The 23,958-nt window shown below is 41.2% G+C and overlaps 1 protein-coding gene across 6 annotated transcripts in view; it reads left to right on the forward strand.

Annotated features, from left to right (window-relative positions):
• Nucleotides 1-222: 222 nt before the first annotated feature.
• LOC139357930 (anaphase promoting complex subunit 1) overlaps nt 223-23,958 on the forward strand; it is a 131,215-nt gene continuing 107,479 nt past the window's right edge. For 5 of the 6 annotated variants that reach the window (XM_071077103.1, XM_071077105.1, XM_071077104.1 and 2 more), the window contains exons 1-9: nt 244-475; nt 3,828-4,064; nt 5,362-5,523; nt 12,133-12,184; nt 12,388-12,488; nt 13,289-13,371; nt 18,258-18,331; nt 22,216-22,361; nt 23,286-23,506. In XM_071077103.1, the coding sequence (XP_070933204.1) occupies nt 3,852-4,064; nt 5,362-5,523; nt 12,133-12,184; nt 12,388-12,488; nt 13,289-13,371; nt 18,258-18,331; nt 22,216-22,361; nt 23,286-23,506 (1,052 nt within the window). In that variant the 5' untranslated portion in view covers nt 244-475; nt 3,828-3,851. Of the gene's footprint in view, nt 476-3,827; nt 4,065-5,361; nt 5,524-12,132; nt 12,185-12,387; nt 12,489-13,288; nt 13,372-18,257; nt 18,332-22,215; nt 22,362-23,285; nt 23,507-23,958 lie in introns of all 6 variants that reach the window. The other variant, XM_071077107.1, reaches the window with a different exon arrangement.

A 23,958-nucleotide genomic window follows, 5' to 3' on the forward strand; every position in this document is an offset into this window, starting at 1 on the left:
TGAGGCAGTTCAGGTCCCCAGTGACATGAGCTAAAGAGAACTTGGACGCCAGGAGGATCCCATCACTGTACGGACTCTAGCAGACAGAATCCAGCTTCGGGGTTCAGATCAATCGCACGGAGGAAAGAGCCCGCAAGTTCTACCCTGTCCCGGTCTTCCCGCAACAGCGCAGGCGCTAGGACTGCTAGGACGCCGCGCGCCTACCGCGATGCCCCGCCCTGGCGCGAGGCAGGACGGGAAAGTCAAGATGGACGCGTCCATTTGAACGTCTCGCATGCCTTCCTGCCATTAGCACTGGCGCCCGGTGCTGTTGCCCATTCTTCCTCCGGAATAGGGGAGGGAGAGGGAATGAGAAGCTGCCGCGGTCGAGGAGTCACTGTGACGGACCCCGCCGCTGCCCTAGGGCCTCCTCGGCCCCTGCGCCTCCGGGGAGCAGCCGGGGCTCGCCGCGCCTGACGCGTCCCGAGTTATACAGGTGCGGGCCCTGTACCGCAGCACTTGGTGGTCTGTCGCGCGCCGCGTGACTCTTGCATCCGCCCCGAGGCCTATCCTCCCCTCGTGGCCGTAGGTCTGGGAACCCGGGGGACTGGGAACCCGAGGGAGGGCGCTGAGCTTGCCCCGGGGCTGAGGGGGCTCCTTCCAGCTCATTGGTTGCCAACGTCTTTTATGAGCTGCGCGCAGCATATCCATGTGCAGCCTCAGCTTCTAGATTGGCCCCCAGTCCCTCTGAGCTGATTTTCTGAGGTCCGAGCTCTTAGCCTGTTTTCACTGTCCTCCAGAACGGCTGGCGAAGCTCTTCTTTTTTTGTGGAGACTGGAGACTTAAGCTCCCGTTAGTGTGCATTTGGGACTTTTTTTTTTTTTTGGCAGGGTAGTGTTTGTCTGTAGGAATCATTGCTGATACTGTTATTTATAGCATATGAATTTAATAGTATTTTTATGTATAGCTGTTTATGTTGCCCCTAATAAGTAAAAACATGTCTAAAAGTTTGGGGTACTGTAAAAGTATTAAATATGTGGCTTTAATAGGTACAAAATGATAAATAATTCTTTAACCATTCTGTGATTTTTCTCTCAGTTATAAGAAAATAACATTATAAAATTGCAGAACTAAAGTTTCATAAAGTCAAAAGTTTGTTGATGTTGGTTGTCCTGTTGAATAAAATATAGGAAGACCAGCTCAATTTTGTTGTTTTCTTTTAAGTTTTTTTTTTTTTTTTTGAAACAGAGTCTTGTTCTGTCGCCCAGGCTGGAGTGCAGCGGTGTGATCTCGGCTCACTGTAACCTCCGGCTCCCGTGTTCAAGCAATTCTCTGCTTCAGCCTCCCGAGTAGCTGGGATTACAGGTGCCCACCACTACGTCTGGCTAATTTTCGTATTTTTAGTAGAGATGGGGTTTCACCATCTTGGCCAGGCTGATCTTGAACTCCTGACCTCGTGATCCTCCCGCCTCGGCCTGCCAAAGTGCTGGGATTTACAGGCATGAGCCACCGCGCCCGGCCCCTTGTAAGTTTTATAAGGCACTTTTTGGTTGTGTTCCAAGTTCAAGTGTTCCCAGTACTCATTTATTTCTAGCAGAAAGAAAAACAAAACTTGTATCATGTTTTGTGACATAATTATATCAAGAATAACTTTTTTTTTTTTTTGAGACAGAGTCTCGCTCTGTCGCCCAGGCTGGAGTGCAGTGGCTGGATCTTAGCTCACTGGAAGCTCCGCCTCCCGGATTCACGCCATTCTCCTGCCTCAGCCTCCCGAGTAGCTGGGACTACAGGCGCCCGCCACCACGCCCGGCTAGTTTTTTGTATTTTTTAGTAGAGACGGGGTTTCACCGTGTTAGCCAGGATGGTCTCGATCTCCTGACCTCGTGATCCGCCCGTCTCGGCCTCCCAAAGTGCTGGGATTACAGACTTGAGCCACCGCTCCCGGCAAGTTTTTTTTTTCGAGAAGGATTTTCGCTCTTGTCCCCCAGGCTGGAGTGCAATGGCGCCATCTCGGCGCACTGCAACCTCTGCCTCCCAGTTTCAAGCGATTCTCTTGCCTCAGCCTCCCAAGTAGCTGGGATTACAGGCGCCCACCACCATGCCTGAGTAATTTTTTTTTTTTTTGTATTTTTAGTAGAGTCAGGGTTTCACCATGTTGGCCAGGCTTGTCTCGAACTCCTGACCTCAGGTGATCCGCCTGCCTTGGCCTCCCAAAGTGCTGGGATTACAGGCATGAGCCATGGCGCCCAGCCAAGAATAACATTTAATTCACAGTAAAAATAACTTGTGGCTTTGGAGGAGCTGCAAAAGAACTACATAGGCTTTGGGTGGTTTGTGTAACCATATAGGTCTCTTGCCCTATAAGCAGCAAGTCAGTACACGGCCACAACGGGGATTGCAGCAGATAAAGTGTTTTACTTGCAGGGCCACTGAACTAGGAGACAGGAAACTTCAAGTCAGCCTCCCCAAAGAGTTTTTTTTTTTTTTTTTTTCTGAGACAGAGTCTTGTTCTGTCACCCAGGCTGGAGTTGGAGTGCAGTGGTGTGATCTTGGCTCACTGCAAGCTCTGCTTCCCGGGTTCACGCCATTCTCCTGCCTCAGCCTCCCCAGTAACTGGGACTACCGGCGCCTGCCACCGCGCCTGGCTAATTTTTTGTATTTTTAGTAGAGACGGGGTTTCACCGTGTTAGCCAGGATGGTCTTGATCTCCTGACCTCGTGATCTGCCCGCCTCGGCCTCCCACAGTGCTGGGATTACAGGCGTGAGCCACTGTGTCTGGCCCCCAGTCTCGAGGTTTTAAAGAGTTTGGAGGGTAGTGGGCTAAGGTATTGATTGGTCAGAGAATGAAGGATGAAGTCATAGGACAGAGAGAGAAATCACATTCTCATGCTAATGTGGTTCCTTGATGGGGTCTTAAGACCAGCTTTTATCAGCTCAAAAGTCTTAGGCTCCTAACATTAAAAATACTATCTATAGGAACGTGGTATATATAAGCAGGTACAGGAAAGTGGGTCAAAGGGTAGTCTAATTATGCTTATCTGTACTTTTGTCTAAAGCCTGACTTCTTCCTAACCTTGTGATGAAGGCTTTAACAGTTTATCCACGTTTTTTTTTAAGTAATAAACTGTACTGTAATCGATTAATAATTAGATTAATTAGATATAATAATTAAAACCTAGTACCCTTAAATCTACAAGCATAACTGTTCCATGGCTAGAGTTATTCATGCCTCAGTTCTTTGGGTTTTGACCAATAATTAAAATTGATTGTAGTTATATATTTAGGTGGGATTGGGGGTATCACAGCTACTTACGACATTTGATAACTTATGTCTTTTGTAGATTGGTCACCTGAAAGCAGTTCAACCTCTGATGAATTAGAGTAATATGTGATTTTTTATTGTTTTATTCCAACATGACAGTGATCCCTTAGATGTACTTTTCAGATGAGGTTCTGGCATCTAACCAGAAATGACCTTAAATGTTGAGAAGCCATGTAGTTATGGGACTATAGAATACAACTTGTCTAAATACTTCATATATAAAGTATGGAAAAATTAGCATATAGTAGTAGGAAACATGGGATAGGTGGTGCGGGACATAATTACTTGTCGCATCTCAGTGGTTTCCTATAGTGGTAACTGTCAGTCTGTGACTAAAATGTGATAATTGCAGTTGTCTGAAAGAATCAGATCTAAAACACCCTTTTATGTTACGACCACTTATGTACTTACCAATCTGATATAATTACTTGACACCCTTGTAAGGATTAGTGACTTACGTGTTTATGGTATTTTTATTCTAGTTTTGAGTCTGGAAGCTGACCAGAATGTGTTTGAATTCATACAGAAATAATGTTGATATTTGGAACCCATGTCGAACTTCTATGAAGAAAGGGCAACGATGATTGCAGCCAGGGATTTGCAGGAATTTGTTCCTTTTGGTCGAGACCACTGCAAGCACCACCCTAATGCTTTGAACCTTCAACTTCGCCAGCTGCAGCCAGCCTCTGAATTATGGTCTTCTGATGGTGCTGCTGGCTTGGTGGGATCCCTTCAGGAGGTTACAATCCACGAGAAACAGAAGGTTCCATTGAGTTTCCCATTGCGTTTTTGAAATGTAGAGTGATATAATCTACTTATAATTTAAGGCTACTGAGAGGCAACTGAGAAATCAGTGTGATGCCACTTCTAGGGTAGAGTTAAGGTGTGGTAATTTCAATAAATGTTGAAAATAATGACTTTATTATATTGTCATAGCAACTGATTTAGATACTCTCTATAACTTGTGATTTTATAATGTGAGTCAGGTTCAGTAGTATGATTGTCCATTTTAAACCTTTTTCTTTTCTCTTCGTATGTGGGGACCAGATTTCATGTTATTTAATGATTAAATGGTAGAGATTAGAAATAGTCCCTGCTGCAGAAGATTTACATGTTTCTAAAGGAGAGAAGAAATGCTACAAAAGTAGGTAGAGTAATCTTTTTTTTTTTTTTCTCTTTTCTGAGACGGAGTTTCACTCTTGTTGCCCAGGCTGGAGTGCGATGGCACAATCTCAGCTCACCGCAACCTCTGCCTCCTGAGTTCAAGCGATTCTCCTGCCTCAGCCTCCCGAGTAGCTGAGATTACAGGCATGCGCCACCATGCCCAGCTGCTTTTGTATTTTTTTAGTAGAGGTGGGATTTCTCCATGTTGGTCAGGCTGGTCTCAAACTCCAGACCTCAGGTGATCCGCCCCCCTCGGCCTCCCAAAGTGCTGGGATTACAGGCGTGAGCCACCGCGCCCGGCCGAGGAATGAGTAGTAAGTAGGGGAATGAGATGTAAGTGTGTGTCAGAAAATGTATCCTTCCTGCCTTATTCCATTTTCATATCCCTTTGGGATACTAAAATCTCAGGAAGGGAAAGCCTATGTAGTTAAAAATGGAAACTTCTTCTTATCCATTCATTTTGGTGGGTGGGACAAAGGAAAAGAAGGTAAATATATATGTGGCTGCAAAGCAGGAAGTCTGCCTTGTTCATAAATTTGCCGAGTGATTCCCATGTGCACCTCACTGTCCTTTATCTGCCCTACCTCATGTACTTAATATGTCCTTTTAGTCTCCCAAACATGTGATTTGACTTTTGGAACGGTAGAGAAGGTGTACTTTTTGTTCATTTTTGTTTTTGGCAGAGTAATGCAGAGCAATAATATAAAACATTCAATATAGAGAATTATTGAGTAAATTCTTCATGAAATTCTGTAATGTAACGCCTATATCCACATCCTCTGTTAAACAGTATACGAAACTTTCTAGTTGTGCTTACTCCATGAGCAAATAAATTTTGTTCCAGATTTTTGAAAACCAGAGTGCTTGAATATGTTTTACATGTGTTAATTTTTAAGGAAAGCTGGCAGTTAAGGAAAGGAGTGAGTGAAATTGGAGAAGACGTAGACTATGATGAGGAACTCTATGTTGCCGGAAATATGGTGATATGGAGCAAAGGAAGTAAAAGCCAGGCATTGGCAGTTTATAAAGCGTTTACAGTTGACAGTCCTGTTCAGCAGGTGAGTTGATTTGAATTTTAGCATTTGATTCACTATTTAATGCAATTTAACAAAATTTTTGTTTTAAAATTTAACAGAAATGGTAAAACCAGCATAATGATCTCAACAGCTGGATGTACATTGTAACATGACATAATGTAATGTGAAGATAATGGCAGGAAAAAAAAAATTTAATTTTATATATCATTACTTTTTTTACACTCTCCTTTGTCACTTTAATGATAATCTTTAAACACTCTGTCCTTAAGTAATTCACTTTGTTATTGCCAGCAAAAACTTATAAAACATTAAGGGTACAGAAATATTTTAACACATGATTACTATAATTGATTGCAAAGATTTGAATAAATAAAAATTGTGGGGTTCATAATGATAGAGAGAAAGGAAAAAATCTGCTTTGCAACCATTGCAGTTGGCTACTATAACTGTTCTGAAAGTTGATAATGAAAGGGAGAGAATTAAGCGTTTGCCGTATTTTTTCAGGAAGACAAGCAGTTCATCTCCATTTGATGAAGGAAAACACTTACAGAGGAATGCTAGCTAATACATGTAAAAGGAATTGTAGAATTAGAAAATCACCATTTTGTAACCTCCAGTGCAATAATTGATTCAAACAAGGATTGTAAATGGATACTAACACTGTTGGTCGAAAGAATATTACCATGGCACCAACATACCACCCTGTGGATTACTTGGTAAATGTGAAGGAACAAATGTACCTCTACTTTGGAGTTATCTGTCAGTCTCCACCTCAATCAAGTGATTGAGTTTAGCATAATTAATAGTGACATGAAGGGATATTATGTGCTTCTAGCTGTAATGCGGAATGAAGTACATGATGTCATCCACTAAGTTTTCTTCCCCAAAATATGAATATTTAGACCTAACTTCCTGTTTAAGGAAATATAGGCACTAGAGGATTATATTTTAAAATATCATGAGATAAGGAAATAGATGAGATAGGAATGGCTAAAGCTTGATTATTATTTATTTATTTATTTTTTGAGATGGAGTCTTGCTCTGTTGCCAGGCTGGAGTGCAGTGGCGCTATCTCGGCTCACTGCAAGCTCCGCCTCCCGGGTTCACGCCATTCTCCTGCCTCGCCCTCCCGAGTAGCTGGGACTACAGGTGCCTGCCACCACGCCCGGCTAATTTTGTTTTTGTGTTTTTAGTAGAGCTGGGGTTTCACTGTGTTAGCCATGATGGTCTCGATCTCCTGACCTCGTGATGTACCCACCTTGGCCTCTCAAAGTGCTGGGATTACAGGCGTGAGCCACCATGCCCTGCCAAGCTTGATAATTATTAAAACTGGCTGTTGGTGATTCATTATCCTATTCTGTTTACTTTGTATATATTTGAAATTTTCCACTCTAGAAAGTTTATAGTCTACATTTCGGTTTCTTTTAAAAAGTCATGGAGAAAGAGAAAAAAGTGGGGACTGTTCTACATTGAAAGAGACTAAAGAGACATCACCAAATGCCGTATTTTTTGAACCTTGTTAAATGAACTTTGATTGAGTCCTGGTTTTAGAAAACTAGCTAAAAAGATATTTTTGGGGAAAATTTGGGAAGGTTGAAAATTACTGGCCAGTAGCTGATGTTAGAGAAGTGTTATTTTTTTCTTAGGGATGATGGTTTTATGGTTTTATAGGAGAACATCTTTATTTTTAGAAAAGGCATGGTGAAGTATTTAGGGGTGAAATGTCATGATGTGTGTGCAATTTGTTTTTAGACAGTCAGCATTCCCGTTCCAAAAATCCCATATGTACACAAATGCACACACATAAACAAATATGGCAAAATTTTCATGACTGTTGGATTTAGGTGAAATATGTTTGCTGCATTATTTCAACTTTTCTTTTTTTTTTTTTTTTTTTTTTGAGACAGAGTCTCGCTCTGTCGCCCAGGCTAGAGTGCAGTGGACGGATCTCAGCTCACTGCAAGCTCTGCCTCCCAGGTTCACGCCATTCTCCTGCCTCAGCCTCCCGAGTAGCTGGGACTACAGGCGCCCGCCACCTCGCCCGGCTAGATTTTTGTATTTTTTTAGTAGAGACAGGGTTTCACCGTGTTAGCCAGGATGGTCTCGATCTCTTGACCTCGTGATCCGCCCGTCTTGGCCTCCCAAAGTGCTGGGATTACAGGCTTGAGCCACCGCGCCCGGCCTATTTCAACTTTTCTTACTGAAATTTTTATAACAAAAAGTTGGAGGAAAAACTAATGCATTTATAGTAGTTGAATTAGGATTGACAAGAGGTTTTGGAGGCTTTGACTAATGTTAAGTTTCATTTTTGTAAATACTGAAATCTTTGTATCTGGACACTGCTTCCTTCCACTCCTCCCACCTGCCATTAACTATTTCCTGATGAGCATTGTGTTCTTTTTTTTTTTTTTTTTTTTTTTTTTTGAGACGGGGGGTCTCGCTCTGTCACCCAGGCTGGAGTGCAGTGGCCGGATCTCAGCTCACTGCAAGCTCCGCCTCCCGGGTTCACGCCATTCTCCTGCCTCAGCCTCCCGAGTAGCTGGGACTACAGGCGCCCGCCACCACGCCCGGCTAGTTTTTTGTATTTTTTAGTAGAGACGGGGTTTCACCGGGTTAGCCAGGATGGTCTCGATCTCCTGACCTTGTGATCCACCCGTCTCGGCCTCCCAAAGTGCTGGGATTACAGGCTTGAGCCACCGCGCCCGGCCGAGCATTGTGTTCTAACTGTTTATTGGAAAGGATAAACCGAATCATTATTCCAACATTTGAGGGCGTATGTAAAAGCATTTGTCTCCTAGAGTGTTGAAGCCAGTGATCTTTTTGATGGTAATTTTTTTCCCGTATAATTCATATAGTTAGTATAGATGTGAAAAGTGCATTTGATGATATCCAAGTAGTTCTTTGCTTCTATATTTTCATCTTAATTTCTCCAAGAACAGTTGCCTATTTACTAGATTCTATGGAAGTACAGTTAGATGTATTATCTTCTTTATCTTAAGATCACTTGTAAGTGTAATTGTAAGATTTGGAATTTCAGTCTTGTTATTTAATTTTCTTGCTAATATGGAGAAAGGTAATTTTCTATTTTGTCTGTGAAATAACACCAGGTATATGTGACTCAGATTTTATCTATTCATTGTTTTACTTATCCTGCAAGTATTTTTTTTTTTTGGTGGTTCTTTTTATTTTTTCATTTATTCTTTTTACTTTTCAATAGAGATGGGGCTCTCACTATGTTGTCCAGGCTGGTCTTGAACCCCTGGGCTCTAGCGATCCTCCTGCCTTGGCCTCCTAAAGTGCTGGAATTACAGGCATGAGCCACTGTGCCTGGCCTTCTGGAAGTATTTAGTCTCACTCTGTTTCAGATTATGCTGGGGCTACAAAGGTGAATGTAGTTTCTGCCATTGAAGGACTCATAGCCTAGAAAGGAGAACAGACAGATCAACCGAAATGCTGTATTCTGAATGCTCTATAATAACTGCATGTCCACAGAGTGATGAGAGCCCAAAGGACTGCGCACCAAAGGGAGGGTTTTTCAAAGAAGATGCTATTTGTATTATAAAATGGTGGCAGAAGGGCATTCTAGACAGAGGAAATCGCAGGAAAAAGAATTATGGAAAAAGATGACTTTTTAAACTTCAGAATGGCTGTACACAAAGTGTGGGTGTGGAGAGATGCAAGTGGATGCTGGCAGGATACAGACCAAAGGGCCTTGTATATAAACCAAGGAATTTGGATTTTAATCTGTATGCTGAAGGGAGCCTGCTAAGGATTTTAAAATGGAAGTGATCAATTTTGTGTTTTGAGAAGAGATTGCTTTGTTAGCAATATATATATATAGGATTGACTGGAGAGTAGGGAGACTGTTGTCAGGGGCATTATTTTGTGATTGTTCAGGTAAAAGATTGGTGCCTTGGCGAAGAAGAGGTGATAAAGCAGAGGGAGATGTGGAAGGGGTTAGTGATCTCTTAGATATCAGGGATAAAAGAGATGTTAAAATATGTACTTTTAGAGGCTGAGAGGATGGGATTTCATGAAAGGAAGTTGAGACTGTAATAGGTGCATTGTAGATTTTGGACATTTCAGGTTGGAGCACAGCTCTCATGCACGGTTTTCTTCATGAATTTTCATTTCTTAACCATTAAAATCTCCCACAACTCAACAATAAAACAAACTACCCAATTAAAAAATTGGGCAGAAGGACTTAAATGGACATTTTTCTAAAGAAGGTGCACACATGGTCAATAAGCACATGAAAAGATGCTCAACTTCACTAATCATTAGGCAAATGCAAATTACAGCCACAGTGAGGTACCACTTTACTAGGTTGGCTATTATTAAAGAAACATAACAAATATTGGTGAGGGTGTCCAGAAGTTGGAACTTCTTTGCATTGCTGATGGGAATGTAACAAAGCTGCTGTGGAAAAATTTGGCAATTTCTCAAAAAGTTATACATATAGCCAGGCATGGTGGTGCGTGCCTGTACTCCCAGCTGTTCAGGAGACTGAGGCAGGAGGGTCACGTGAACCCAGGAGTTCTAGGCTGCTGTGAGCTAGAATCATGCCTTGCACTGCAGTTTGGGTGACACAGTGAGACCCCATCTCTTAAAAAAAAGTTATGGCCGGGCACGGTGGCTCAAGCCTGTAATCCCAGCACTTTGGGAGGCCGAGACGGGCGGATCACGAGGTCAGGAGATCGAGACCATCCTGGTTAACACGGTGAAACCCCGTCTCTACTAAAAAATACAAAAAACTAGCCGGGCGAGGTGGCGGGCGCCTGTAGTCCCAGCTACTCGGGAGGCTGAGGCAGGAGAATGGCGTGAACCCGGGAGGCGGAGCTTGCAGTGAGCTGAGATCCGGCCACTGCACTCCAGCCTGGGTGACAGAGCGAGACTCCGTCTAAAAAAAAAAAAAAAAAAGTTATACGTAGAATTACCATTATGATCCAGCAGTTCCACTTCTAGATATATGCACAACTGAATTGAGAACAGGGACTCACAGATACTTGTACACCAGTGTTTACAGCAGCATTATTTATGATAGCCAAAAGGTAGAAATAACCCATGTCCATTGACAGATGAATGGATAAATAAATGTGGTATATGCTAACAGTGGAATATTGTTTAGCTTTAAAAAGGGATAAAATTCTGATACATGCCATAACATGGATGAACCTTGAAAACATTATGTTAAGTGAAATAAAACAGATACAAAACGACAAATGTTGTACAGTTTCTCTTACTTGAGATACCTAGCACAGGTCCTTTCATAGGGAAGGTAGAATAGAGGTTACCAGAGCTCAGGGCATTGGGAAATGGGGAGTTATTGTTCAGTGGGCCTGGAGTTTCTGTTTGAGATGAGGAAAAAGTTCTGGAAATGTGCAGTATTTTACAGGCTCACAAATTGTACTAAACTCGTCAGTTTAATGTTGTTAATGCCACTGAATTGTCTACTTAAAAATTGTTAAAATGCTAATTTTCATATTGTGTATATTTGACCACAGGTAAAAAAAAAAAAACAAAATGCTATTAAATAATTTAATAAGTGATTGTCAAGTTTGTCAGTTAAAGTTTAATAGCTTTTCCTAGTTTATATTTTGTAAGATGGGCTTTTTTTTTTTTTTTTTTTTTGAGACGGAGTCTCGCTCTGTAGCCCAGGCTGGAGTGCAGTGGCCGGATCTCGGCTCACTGCAAGCTCCGCCTCCCGGGTTCACGCCATTCTCCGGCCTCAGCCTCCCGAGTAGCTGGGACTACAAGCGCTGCCACCTCGCCCGGCTTTTTTTTGTATTTCTTAGTAGAGACGGGGTTTCACCGTGTTAGCCAGGATGGTCTCGATCTCCTGACCTCGTGATCCGCCCATCTCGGCCTCCCAAAGTGCTGGGATTACAGGCTTGAGCCACCGCGCCCGGCCAAGATGGGCTTTTAAGAAAGGGAGGAGTTAATTTTTCTAAATAGTTTTTCAAAAGTCAGTCTAGAGAGAGTCTAAGAATAAGAGCAATTGTTTAATCTAGAGATTATAAAGTTTGAATAATCTTTAGTTTTGTATAGGACGTAGGGTTTAGTATGGTTTGAGCCACTATTTGAATTTTTGCTGCAAGGTTTCTCTCTGGCAGGTTTTTTGAATTTTTGCTGCAAGGTTTCTCTCTGGCGGGTTTTTTGAATTTTTGCTGCAAGGTTTCTCTCTGGCGGGTTTTTTTAATTTTTGCTGCAAGGTTTCTCTCTGGCGGGTTTTTTTAATTTTTGCTGCAAGGTTTCTCTCTGGCGGGTTTTTTTAATTTTTGCTGCAAGGTTTCTCTCTGGCGGGTTTTTTGAATTTTTGCTGCAAGGTTTCTCTCTGGCAGGTTTTTTGATTCTTCTCTTTTTGTAAAATTTATTTTTTTAATTTGAAATTTTAATTCTTATGGATCTTTTCATAAAATTTAATTGTAAACATATTTTGTCTTTCCTTATTATATTTATCATTTATTACTGTAATTTATTTTTTCTTCTTTTTGTTCCCATGATTGTACATGTTGAGCTGAGGAGGCAAAGTTACTGCGTAGATGCTATTATTATTATTCAGATGCCATTAGTTAATAGATGATTATTTAGATATAATTTTCTTAGGTAAGCATTTTGTTTTGATTTTAGGCATTGTGGTGTGACTTCATTATATCACAGGATAAGTCTGAAAAGGCCTACAGTAAGTTTCTTTTTGAAATTTTATTTTTCTTATGATGATTCCAAATGTTTATCTCATTGTATTTTTCATTCAAATGAAGTAGCCACTAGTAATAGTGGTTTACCATAAGCATCTTTATATTGTGCATTAAATAATTTGTGCTGTAAGGATTGAACTCCTTTGGGGGAAAAAAACATAAGTCTTGTTGTACCCTTTCTTTTCAGGTAGCAATGAAGTAGAAAAATGCATATGTATATTGCAAAGCTCATGTATTAACATGCATAGCATAGAAGGAAAGGATTATATAGCTTCCTTACCATTTCAGGTAAACAAGTGTTTCAAATTTTGGGGGGGTTTTGTTGGAGAACATTTTTGAATTAATTGGTTTTAGAGGCATGTCTTATGTTTCATGTTTCATAGTAGTCAAAAATGTTATTTTTACTCAAAATAACTAAATTTTGGCAGCTTTAGTGGCTTACCATTTTTCTGTACTTCACAAAAAAATGATCTTTTTTTGTTACTTGTCGTCTTTTTAATGCCTAGTGCTATTGTTAACACCTTGTCATTTTGTTACTGATACTGGCCAGTGGCAGGAATTTCACATTGAGCAACTCCTCTTTATTAGATTTGATTTTATCTTAGGGTTGCTTATTTGAATTACTTTTTTTTTTTTTTTTTTTGAGACGGAGTCTCGCTCTGCCGCCCAGGCTGGAGTGCAGTGGCCGGATCTCAGCTCACTGCAAGCTCCGCCTCCTGGGTTTACAGCATTCTCCTGCCTCAGCCTCCCGAGTAGCTGGGACTACAGGTGCCAACCACCAAGCCTGGCTAGTTTTTTGTATTTTTTAGTAGAGACGGTGTTTCACCGTGTTAGCCAGGATGGTCTCGATCTCCTGACCTCGTGATCCGCCCGTCTTGGCCTCCCAAAGTGCTGGGATTACAGGCTTGAGCCACCGCACCCGAATTACTTGAATTACTTTTTAAGAAAATGCTGTATTTAATGATTATGTTACTTTGTAAAGCTATTACTAAATTGGAAAATAAAACATTCTGTAATGTTTCTTTAAAACATTTTATAAAGGGGTAGGTTCTCTTACTTCTGTCTTTTCCCACCCTCTTACCTGAAAGGTTGCCAATGTTTGGCCCACTAAATATGGATTGTTGTTTGAGCGAAGCACTTCTTCACATGAAGTACCTCCAGGTTCACCCAGGTATTCATTTTCTTCACTTCAGAATATTACTGCTTGGGATTTGTGTGTGTGTGTTGGTTCTGAGGTTTATCTAAAAGTTTGAGATGATGATAATTTTCATGCTAACAGTGTAGATATATGCCATTTTCTCTCATCTCAGTACAAGTTGAGTATCCCTGATCCAAAAATCTGAAATTCTCCAAAATCTGCAACTTGTTGAGCTCCAGCATGACACTCAAAGGAAATGCTTATTGGAGCATTTCAGGTTTTGGATTCTCAAATTAGGGTTGCTCTCATCAAAAAGATAATATATCATGATCAAGTGGGTTTCGTTTCAGGGATGTATGGATACACAAGTCAATAAATGTGACACTTCACATAAACAGAATTAAAAACCATGTGATCATCTCAATAGATGCAGAAAAAAGCATTGGATAAAGTTCAGCATCCCTTGATGATAAAAACAAACTAGGCATAGAAGGGACTTACTACAAATTAATAAAAGTCATGTACGACAAACCCACAGCCAACATCATACTGAATGGGGAAAAGTTGAAAGCATTCCCCCTGAGAACTGGAAGAAGAGAAAGATGCCTACTTTCGCCACTTCTGTTCAGCATGGTACTGGAAGTTCTGGCCAGAGCAATCAGGCGAGAGAAAGAAATAAAGGACATCTAGATTTGAAAAGAGAAAGTCATACTATCACTATTTGCTGGTGATATGATTATATACCTAGAAAACCCTATAGACTCCTCCAAAAGACTCCTAGATTTGATAAATAAATTCAGTAAAGTCTCAGATTACAAAATCAATGTACACAAATCAGTAGCATTGCTATACACCAACAGTGACAAAGCTGAAAATCAAATCAAGAACTCAAGTCTCCTTTTTTTTTTTTTTTTTTTTGAGACGGAGTTTTGCTGTTGTTGCCAAGTCTGGAGTACAATGGCGTGATCTCGGCTCACCACAACCTCCGCCTCCCAGGTTCAAGCGATTCTGCTGCTTCAGCCTCCTGAGTAACCGGGATTACAGGCATGAACCACCACGCCTGGCTAATTTTTTGTATTTTTAGTAGAGACGGGGTTTCTCCATGTTAGTCATGCTGGTCTTGAACTCCCAACCTCAGGTGATCCGCCCGCGTTGGCCTCCCAAAGTGCTGGGATTATAGGCATGAGCCACTGCGCCTGGCCAAAAATTCAGTCCCTTTTACAAGAACTGCAAAAAAACCAAAACCAAAAAACCTGTAAATATACTTAACCAAGGAGGTGAATGATCTCTATAAGGAGAACTACAACACACTGCTGAAAGAAATCATAGATGACACAAACAAACGGTAACACATCCCATGATCATGGATTTGAAGAATAATATTGTGAAAATGACCATATTGCCAAAAGCAATCTATAGATTTCACCGTAATTCTCATCAAAATAAGATCATTTTTCATAGAATTAGAAAAAACAATTCTAAAATTCATATGGAACCAAAAGAGCCCAAATAGCCAAAACAATCCTAAGCAAAAAGAACAAATATGTAGCCATCACATATACTACAAGTCTATAATTTCCAAAACAGCATGGTACTGGTATAAAAGTAGGCACATAGACCAGTGGAACAGAATGGAGAACCCAGAAATAAAGCCAAATACTTGTAATCAACTGATCTTTGACAAACAAGCATACAAAAACAAATTGGGGGAAGGACATCATCCTGTTTAGTAAATGATGCTAGGAAAACTGACACCTTTTTTAGAAGAATGAAACTGGATTTTTTATCTCTCACCTTATACAAAAGTCAGGTCAAGAGGGATCAAAGACTTTAAAAGCCCTGAAACCATAAAAATTCTAGAAGATAACCTTGGAAAAACTCTTCTGGACATTGGCCTAGGCAAGGAATTTATGACTAAAACACCAGAAGCAAATGCAACGAAAACAATAAATAAATGGGACCTGATTAAAATAAAAAGCTTCTGCACAGCAAAAGAAATGTCAGAATCGACAGATAACTCACACAGTGGGAGAAAATATTTGCAAACTCTGCATCCAACAAAGCACTAGTATCCAGAATATATAAGGAACTCAGATCAGCAAGAAAAAAACTCAAAAAGTGGGTAAAGGACGTGAGTAGACAGTTCTCAAAAGAAGATATACAAATGATCAGCAAACATGAAACTGCTCAGCATCAGTAATCATTAGAGAAATGCAAATTAAAACCACAGTGAGATATCACCTTACTCTTTCAGGAATGGCCATTATTAAAGAGTCAGAAAAACAATAGATGTTGGCATGGATGTGGTGGAAGGGGAGTGCTTATACACGGCTGGTGGGAATGTAATCAATATGACATCTGTGGAAAACAGTATGGAGATTCCTTAATGAACTAAAAGTAGATCTACCATTCAATCTAGCAGTCCCGTTACTGGGTATCTACCCAAAGGGAAAAAAAAGTCATTATATGAAAAAGACACATGCACATGTATGTTTATTGCAACACAGTTCACAATTGCAAAGATAGGGAATCAGCCTAAGTGCCCATCGACCAATGAGTGAATAAAGAAAATGTATATAGTCGGGCGCGGTGGCTCAAGACTGTAATCCCAGCACTTTGGGAGGCCGAGACGGCGGATCACGAGGTCAGGAAATCGAGACCATCCTGGCTAATACGGTGAAACCCCGTCTCTACTAAAAAATACAAAAAAACTAGCCAGGCAAGGTGGCGGGCGTCTGTAGTCCCAGCTACTCGGGAGGCTGAGGCAGGAGAATGGCGTGAACCCGGGAGGCGGAACTTGCAGTGAGCCGAGATCCGGCCACTGCACTCCAGCCTGGGCGACAGAGCAAGACTCTGTCTAATAAAAAAAAAAAAAAAGAAAATGTATATATACACCATGGAATACTAATCAGCCATAATGAGGAAATGAACTAATGTCTTTTGCAGCAAGTTAGATGGAATTGGAGGCCATGATTCTAAGTGAAGTCACCCAGGAATGGAAAACCAGATAACTGCATGTTCTCACTTAGAAGTGAGAGCTAAGCAAGGAGTATGCAAAGGCTGTATGCAGAGTGTTATAATGGACTTTGGAGACTCAGAAGGAGGAGGGTGGGAAAAAGGTGTGGGATAAAAAAACTACATATTGCGTACAACATACACTAGTCAGGTGACGGGTGCACTAAAATATCAGAATCCACCACTATATAATTCTGTGTCACCAAAAGCTACTTGTACCCCCAAAAGAATTAGGGTTGCTCAACTGTTAATGTAAGGCAAATAATCCAAAACACTTCTGGTCCCAAGTATTTCAGATAAGGGATACTCAACCTGTATGTACACTCATGAGCTCTACGCACTTGGCACTTAATTAGCCTTTTTTCCAATCCAAGTGGTAAAATTGAGCATGCAAATAAATGGCTTAAAAAAAGATTTGGCCAGGTGCGATGGCACACACCTGTAATCCCACCACTTTGGGAGGCTGAGGCGGGTGGATCACCTGAGTTCAGGAGTTCGAGACCAGCCTGCCCAACATGGTGAAACCCTGTCTCTACTAAAAATACAAAAAAATTAGCCAAGCGTGGTGGCGGGCACCTGTAATCCCAGTTACTTGGGAGGCTGAGACAGGAGAATTGCTTGAACCTGGGAGACGGAGGTTGCAGTGAGCCAAGATTGCACCACTGCACTCCAGCTGGGTGATGAACGAAACTCTATCTCAAAAAAAAAAAAAAAGTAAATAACAAGATTCAATTCTTAGCTCTGACATTTTCTCATTGTGCTGGTTTGAGCAGATCATTAGTGCTTTCTTCGCTGTAGTTTCCTTATGTATTACAGGAATATTATCATTTACCTCTTAGGACTATCATTTACCTCTTAGGACTTATGCAAAGTTAAACTAGCTAAATGTGTATAAGCTTTGACACAGGGCCTAGTAGGTATTAAGTATGCAATAAATGGTAGATGTTTATTAGCAGTGTGTTTATCTTGTCCTATGAATTGTGAGCACACCGAAGGGCAGCAACATACAGCACCTGTCATGTTGTGGTGCAAGAGGTAGACACTTGCTAAGTCTTAAATAAATTGCTTATAGATTTTAATCTCTTTCTGCTTTGAAAGAAAGCCTCTCTTCACTCTAAAAAATATCATTCCTTAAAAAGTGTAGGCTTTTGGCCAGGTGCGGTGGCTCACACCCGTAATCCTAGCACTTTGGGAGGCCGAGGCAGGTGGGTCACCTGAGGTCAGGAGTTCAAGACCAGTCTGGCCAACATGGTGAAACCCCGTCTCTACTAAAAATCCAAAAAGCTAGCTGGGTGTGGTGGTGTGTGCCTGTTATCCCAGCTACTTGGGAGGCTGAGACAAGAGAATCGCTTGAACCTGGGAGGTGGAGGTTGCAGTGAGCCGATATCATGCCCCTGCACTCTAGCCTGGGCAACAGAGTGAGACTCTGTCTCAAAAAAAAAAAAAAAAAAAAAAAAAAGCAGACTTTTAATTTACTTGAAGTAGTTTTTTTCTTGCTTTTTTAAAAAATGCACTCCTTTATCAGCAGGTGTGGGAGAATGAATTTCTTTCTCAGCTGCCAAAGAAACACTGCCAGTTAAGAGAGGAATAAAAAAAGACTGCTTTATGTACATTACTCCATTTGTTCTGTAGTGTGATGTCGCAGAAATTCCCTGGGCTATATTGATTTCCCTCTGTTCGTGCATTGATAGAATTATTTTAAGGGGAGAGATTTCTAGGAGTGAAATAGAAGAGAATGTGAAAAATAGTATGTACAAAGTTTAGAAGATTGCCTTTTGAGATAGTAGGTTTCTAGTTGCTTGTGTAATCTGGAGAAGACACTTCTTTGCAAGAGAAGTGCAAAATTTGTGCACAGACATATTCATATTGTATTGGTAATTAATTGATTATTTGTTTATTGCTAGAGAACCTTTACCCACTATGTTCAGCATGCTGCACCCACTAGATGAAATAACTCCACTTGTTTGTAAATCTGGAAGTAAGTGTATTTTTATATTCTTTTAGATAAGCTCTTTTTTTTTGACTTTGGTGAGGGAGATTATAAAGGCGCTTATATGAAAACTGACTTATAAAAATAATACAATGTAAACATTTTACAAAAGTAACTTCTATTTTGAATTTCTTGAGTATCATGGTATTAACTGCTCAACAGTTATTTTGAGTAAAAATAAGGCATGTAAATCAATGAGGAATACTGATATATTTATTAACCTACCTGTAGATCACTTTGTTCTTTAATAATTAATAAGTAAATAAATGATACTTGGATGAAGTAAAGTTTTTTGTTGTTGTTGTTTTGGGTTTTTTTTTTTTTTTTTTTTGAGAGGGGTCTTGCTCTGTGGCCCAGGCTGGAGTGCAATGGTGCGATCTTGGCTCACTTGCAACCTCTGCCTCCCAGGTTCAAGAGATCCTCCCATGTCAGCTTCCCAAGTAGCTGGGACTACAGGTGTGCTTCATCTCACCTAATTTTTTTGTATTGTTTGGTAGAGATGAGGTTTCCCCATGTTGCTCAGGCGGGTCTCAACCACCTAGGCTCAAACGATCCACCCGTCTCAGCGTCCCAAAGTGTTGGGATTACAGGTGTGAGCCACTGCGCCTGGCTCAAGTTTTTTTCTGAGGGGAAAAAAAAAATAGAGCCTTACATGTATGCTGTGTAATTTTTTTTTTTTTTTTTTTTTTTTTGAGACGGAGTCTCGCTCTGTTGCCAGCCTGGAGTGCAGTGGTGCGATCTTGGCTCATTGCAACCTCTGCCTCCCGGGTTCAAGGGATTCTTGTGCCTCATCTAAGTAGCTGTCTGTAGTCATATGCCACCATGCTGACTAATTTTTGTATTTTTAGTAGAGACATGATTTTGCCATGTTGGTCAGTCTGATCTTGAACTCCTGACCTCAAGTGAACCGCCTGCCTCAGCCTCCTACAAATATTTCTACATGCTTATCTCTGAATTTTTAAGTTTGGCCAAATGTAGGACAATGAGGACTTGAAGGCTGAAAAAAAATTATATTCTTTGACATTTTTATTTTAGGACTTTATTCTAAGTACATACTCTGAAATTTCACTGGGGCTTTTTATCTTTTTTTTTTTTTTCTCTCCCCCGAGACGGCATCTTGCTCTTGTCACCCAGGCTGGAGTGCAGTGGCGCGATCTCAGCTCATTGTAACCCCTGCCTCCCGGGTTCAAGTGATTATCCTGCCTCAGCCTCCTGAGTAGCTGGGATTACAGGCACATGCCACCACGCCTGGCTAATGTTTTATATTTTTGGTAGAGACGGGGTTTCATCATGTTAGCCAGACTGGTCTCCAACTCCTGACTTCAGGTGATCCACCTGCCTTGGCCTCCCAAAGTGCTGGGATTACAGGCGTGAGCCACTGTGACCAACCAGCTGCTTTTTATCTTCTATACTATATCTGGGCAAACTGCAGGCCATGGGCTAAATCTGGCCTGCAGCATGTTTTTGTAAAGCTTGTGAACTAAGAATGGTTTTTTTTGAGATGGAGTTTTGCTCTTGTCGCCCAGGCCAGAATACAATGGCACGATCTTGGCTCACTGCAACCTCCGCCTCCTGGGTTCAAGCGATTCTCTTGCTTCAGCCTGCCAAATAGCTGGGATTACAGGCATGTGCCACCACACTCAGCTAATTTTGTATTTTTAGTAGAGACGTAGTTTCACCATGTTGGTCAGGCTGGTCTTGAACTCCTGACCTCAGGTGATCCACCCGCCTCGGCCTCCCAAAGTGCTGGGATTACATCGTGAGCCACCGCACCCAACATAAGAATGCTTTTTACCTTTTAAAGGGTTGTAGAAAATAACAAAGATTATGTGATAGAGTCAATACGTGGACAGCAAACTAAACTATTTAGTCTTTGATCTTTTACAGAAAAAATTCAAATTTTATATTTTTACTAATTGCAGACATCCTGAATAAACATACTAGGGCCTGGGATTAAATGGCATGCAGCCTTTTTTTTTTTTTTTTTTTTTTTTAAAGTACAATTTCCATTTTACTTTTTTCTCTGGAGAATAGTCTGTCTTCAGTGTTTTTTTTTCCTTTTTTTTTTTTTGAGATGGAGTCTTGCTTTGTCACCCAGGCTGGAGTGCAATGGCACGATCTCAGCTCACTGCAGCCTCAGCCTCCCAGGTTCAAGTGATTCTCCTGTCTCAGCCTCCCTAGTAGCTGGGATTAGGCACATGCCATCACGCCTGGCTAATTTTTTGTGTTTTAGTAGAGACGGGGTTTCACCATGTTGCCCAGGCTGGTCTCGAACTCCTGAGCTCAGGCAATCCACCCACCTCAGCCCCCGAAAGTGCTAGGATTACAGGCATGAGCCGCCGCACCTGGCCTTGTCTTCAGTCTTTAAGGACTCAGCTCCTTACATGGGCTTTGGTGGGGGTTGTGGGGCAGCACCGGAAGATCTAAATCAGGGTGGGCGTGTTTGGTCCTTGTGGGCTTTACGAGATGGATTCTTGACTACTTTTCTGTGAATCGCACATCTGACACAGTAATTTAGCTTCACATACAGCTTGGGAAGCACATAGGCATTGAAGACACTTGCTTCAGAAATGTCCCTGACTACTGCAGCCTCCACTACGTTTCGAATGATGAATTTCTTTTTTTTTTTTTTTTTTTTTTTTTTTTGAGACAGAGTGTCGCTCTGTTGCCCAGGCTGGAGTGCAGTGGGCGATCTCGGCTCACTGCAAGCTTCACCTACCGGGTTCACGCCATTCTTCTGCCTCAGCCTCCTGCGTAGCTGGAACTACAGGCACCTGCCACCATGCCCCACTAATTTATTTTTAGTAGAGATGGGGTTTCACTGTGTTAGCCAGGATGGTCTTGATCTCTTGACCTCATGATCCGCCTGCCTCGGCCTCCCAAAGTGCTGGGATTGTAGGCGTGAGCCACCGTGCCCAGCCTCGAATGATGAATTTCTTAATGGCCTTGTCCTTGGGCATGTGTCGGGTACAGTTTGTGCAACGAATAGACTGCACGTGGCTGCGCCCCTTTTTGGCACAATTATTGTTCCTTCTTTTCTTTGTCATCTTGGAGGCATGGACTGGAGAGAGGAGTGCAGCCATTATTGATCATATTTTTGAATAACATTTAGTTAACTAGAAGTTGCTTATTTGTAATGTCAAGTAGGATACCAAACTTTAACACAGTGTGATTATAATTTTGTAAAAATGTATAAAGTGTGTATATATGTATGAAGAAAACCAAAAATTCTCTGATGTATTAATAGTAGATATTTTGATATAGTGGCATGATTTTTATTTATAAAGTATTTCTTATGATTATAAAATCGCATTTTTAAATTTTTCAATATTTTAACTGAGTGGGAAACATTTCCTGTTAAATAAGGATGTGGAGACCAGTCCATGGTACTTTAGATTAAAAGCTGAACTCACTGGGAAAAACCTTGTTTTGCATGTGTAACTAGTAAAGCAGAAACAACAGTGTACTGTTCAGCACTGTCTGAATAGTAATTATAGAGTACAGCTTTCATACAAGGAAGTCAAACTTGATAGAATAGTTGAATGCAATTTATAAATAAGTAAGTTGTTGAAGAAGTCATCGACCTTTTACCTGTGGCTGATTCGTTTAATGGTGAGAGTCAGCACAAGTCTTAACATTTAACAGCATGTATGTGAAGCTGAAACTTGTAATGCTCTCATCTTTAATGTATTTTAAGGAAGTTGATGCCTAAAGTAAATTTATTAAAAATTCAGAGTTAATTATTTAAGATATTAATAGATTTTGTGCTCTTTGGCTTGGTTGTTCTTTAACAATTTTAAGAGCTCTGTTCATCAATATCAGTCTTGTAAAGCCCATTGTTCTACACCTGATTTTTCTATTTTATTTTTAAGGTATTTTTGGTTCATCACGGGTGCAATATGTTGTAGATCATGCAATGAAAATTGTTTTCCTCAATACTGACCCCTCTATTGTAATGACTTACGATGCCGTTCAAAATGTGCATTCTGTGTGGACTCTCCGGAGAGTCAAATCAGAGGTAAGGAGAAAGGCAAGTCACTTCTCCTTAATAGGAAGGGGTGGGCCAGGTGTATTGGCTCACACCTGTAGTGCCAGCACTTTGGGAGGCCAAGGTGAGCTGATCACTTGAGGTCAGGAGTTCAAGACCAGCCTGGCCAACATGGTGAAACCCCATCTCTACCAAAAATATAAAAAATTAGCCCGGTGTGGTGGCTCCTGTAATCCCATCTACTCGGGAGGCTGAGGCAGGAGAATCACTTGAACCTGGGAGGTGGAGGTTGCAGTGAGCCAAGATCGTGCCACTGCACTCTAGCCTGGGTGACAGAACGAGACTCCATCTCAAAAAAAAAAAAAAAAAAAAATATATATATATATATATATATATATATATATGAAAGAATAGTTAATACTTCATACCCTCACTTTTTTTTTTTTTTTGAAAAACCACTTGTGAATAGTTGTTTTATTATTATTATTATCATCATCATCATCATCATCATCACATCATCATCTTTAGAGATGGGGCCTCACTCTGTCACCCAGGCTGAAGTATAATGACATAATTATAGTTCACTGCAGCCTTGAACTCCTGGGCTCAAGTGATCCTCCTGCCTCAGCTTTCTGAGTAGCTAGGACTACAAGTGTGTACCACCACTCCCAGCTAATTTTTAATTTTTTGTAGAAATGGCATCTTGTTATGTTGCCCAGGCTGGTCTTGAACTCCTTGGCTCAAGCTATCCTCTTGCCTCACCCTCCCAAAGTGCTGGGATTATAGATGTAAGCCACTGCACCTGGCCTCATTTGAGAAACAGATTGAGCTTCTTAGGAAAGAAGAAATACTGTATCTTTAGTAACTGACTTCAGCTTGCATTCTTACAAGGAAATTGCTATTTTATTCTAATTATTGTCTTTTTTTTCCTTTTTCTCTTTATTTTGACTTAAGGAAGAGAATGTTGTTTTAAAGTTCTCTGAACAGGGGGGAACCCCACAGAATGTGGCCACTAGCAGCTCCCTCACAGCACATCTCAGAAGCCTCTCCAAAGGAGATTCCCCTGTGACTTCACCTTTCCAGAATTACTCCTCCATTCACAGTCAAAGTCGCTCAACCTCATCACCCAGTCTACATTCTCGCTCACCTTCTATTTCCAACATGGCAGCTCTAAGGTAGAAGGGTTTCCTGGTTTTTCTTTTTAAGCTTTCTCTTTTGTTTTGAAGGATTTAGAATTTCTGTTGACAGCTTTTTTTAGGGGAAATATATTTAGGGGAGATATTTTTTAGGGGAAATAGCCATTATCCCCATTGAACCACTTTTTTTTTTTTTTTTTTTTTCTTTGAGGTGGAGTCTCGCTCTGTCACCCAGGCTGGAGTGCAGTGGCGCGATCTCGGCTCACTGCAAGCCCCGCCTCCCGGCTTCACACCGTTCTCCTGCCTCAGCCTCCAGCTGGGACTACAGGCGCCGGGCACCATGCCCGGCCTATTTGTTTTTTGTATTTTTAGTGGAGACGGGGTTTCAGTGTGTTAGCCAGGATGGTCTTGATCTCCTGAGTTTGTGATCCGCCCGCCTCGGCTTCCCAAAGTGCTGAGATTACAGGCGTGAGCCACCGTGCCCAGCCCTG

This window comes from Macaca nemestrina, chromosome 13, assembly GCF_043159975.1.
Source record: "Macaca nemestrina isolate mMacNem1 chromosome 13, mMacNem.hap1, whole genome shotgun sequence".
Taxonomy (NCBI): Eukaryota; Metazoa; Chordata; class Mammalia; order Primates; family Cercopithecidae; genus Macaca; species Macaca nemestrina.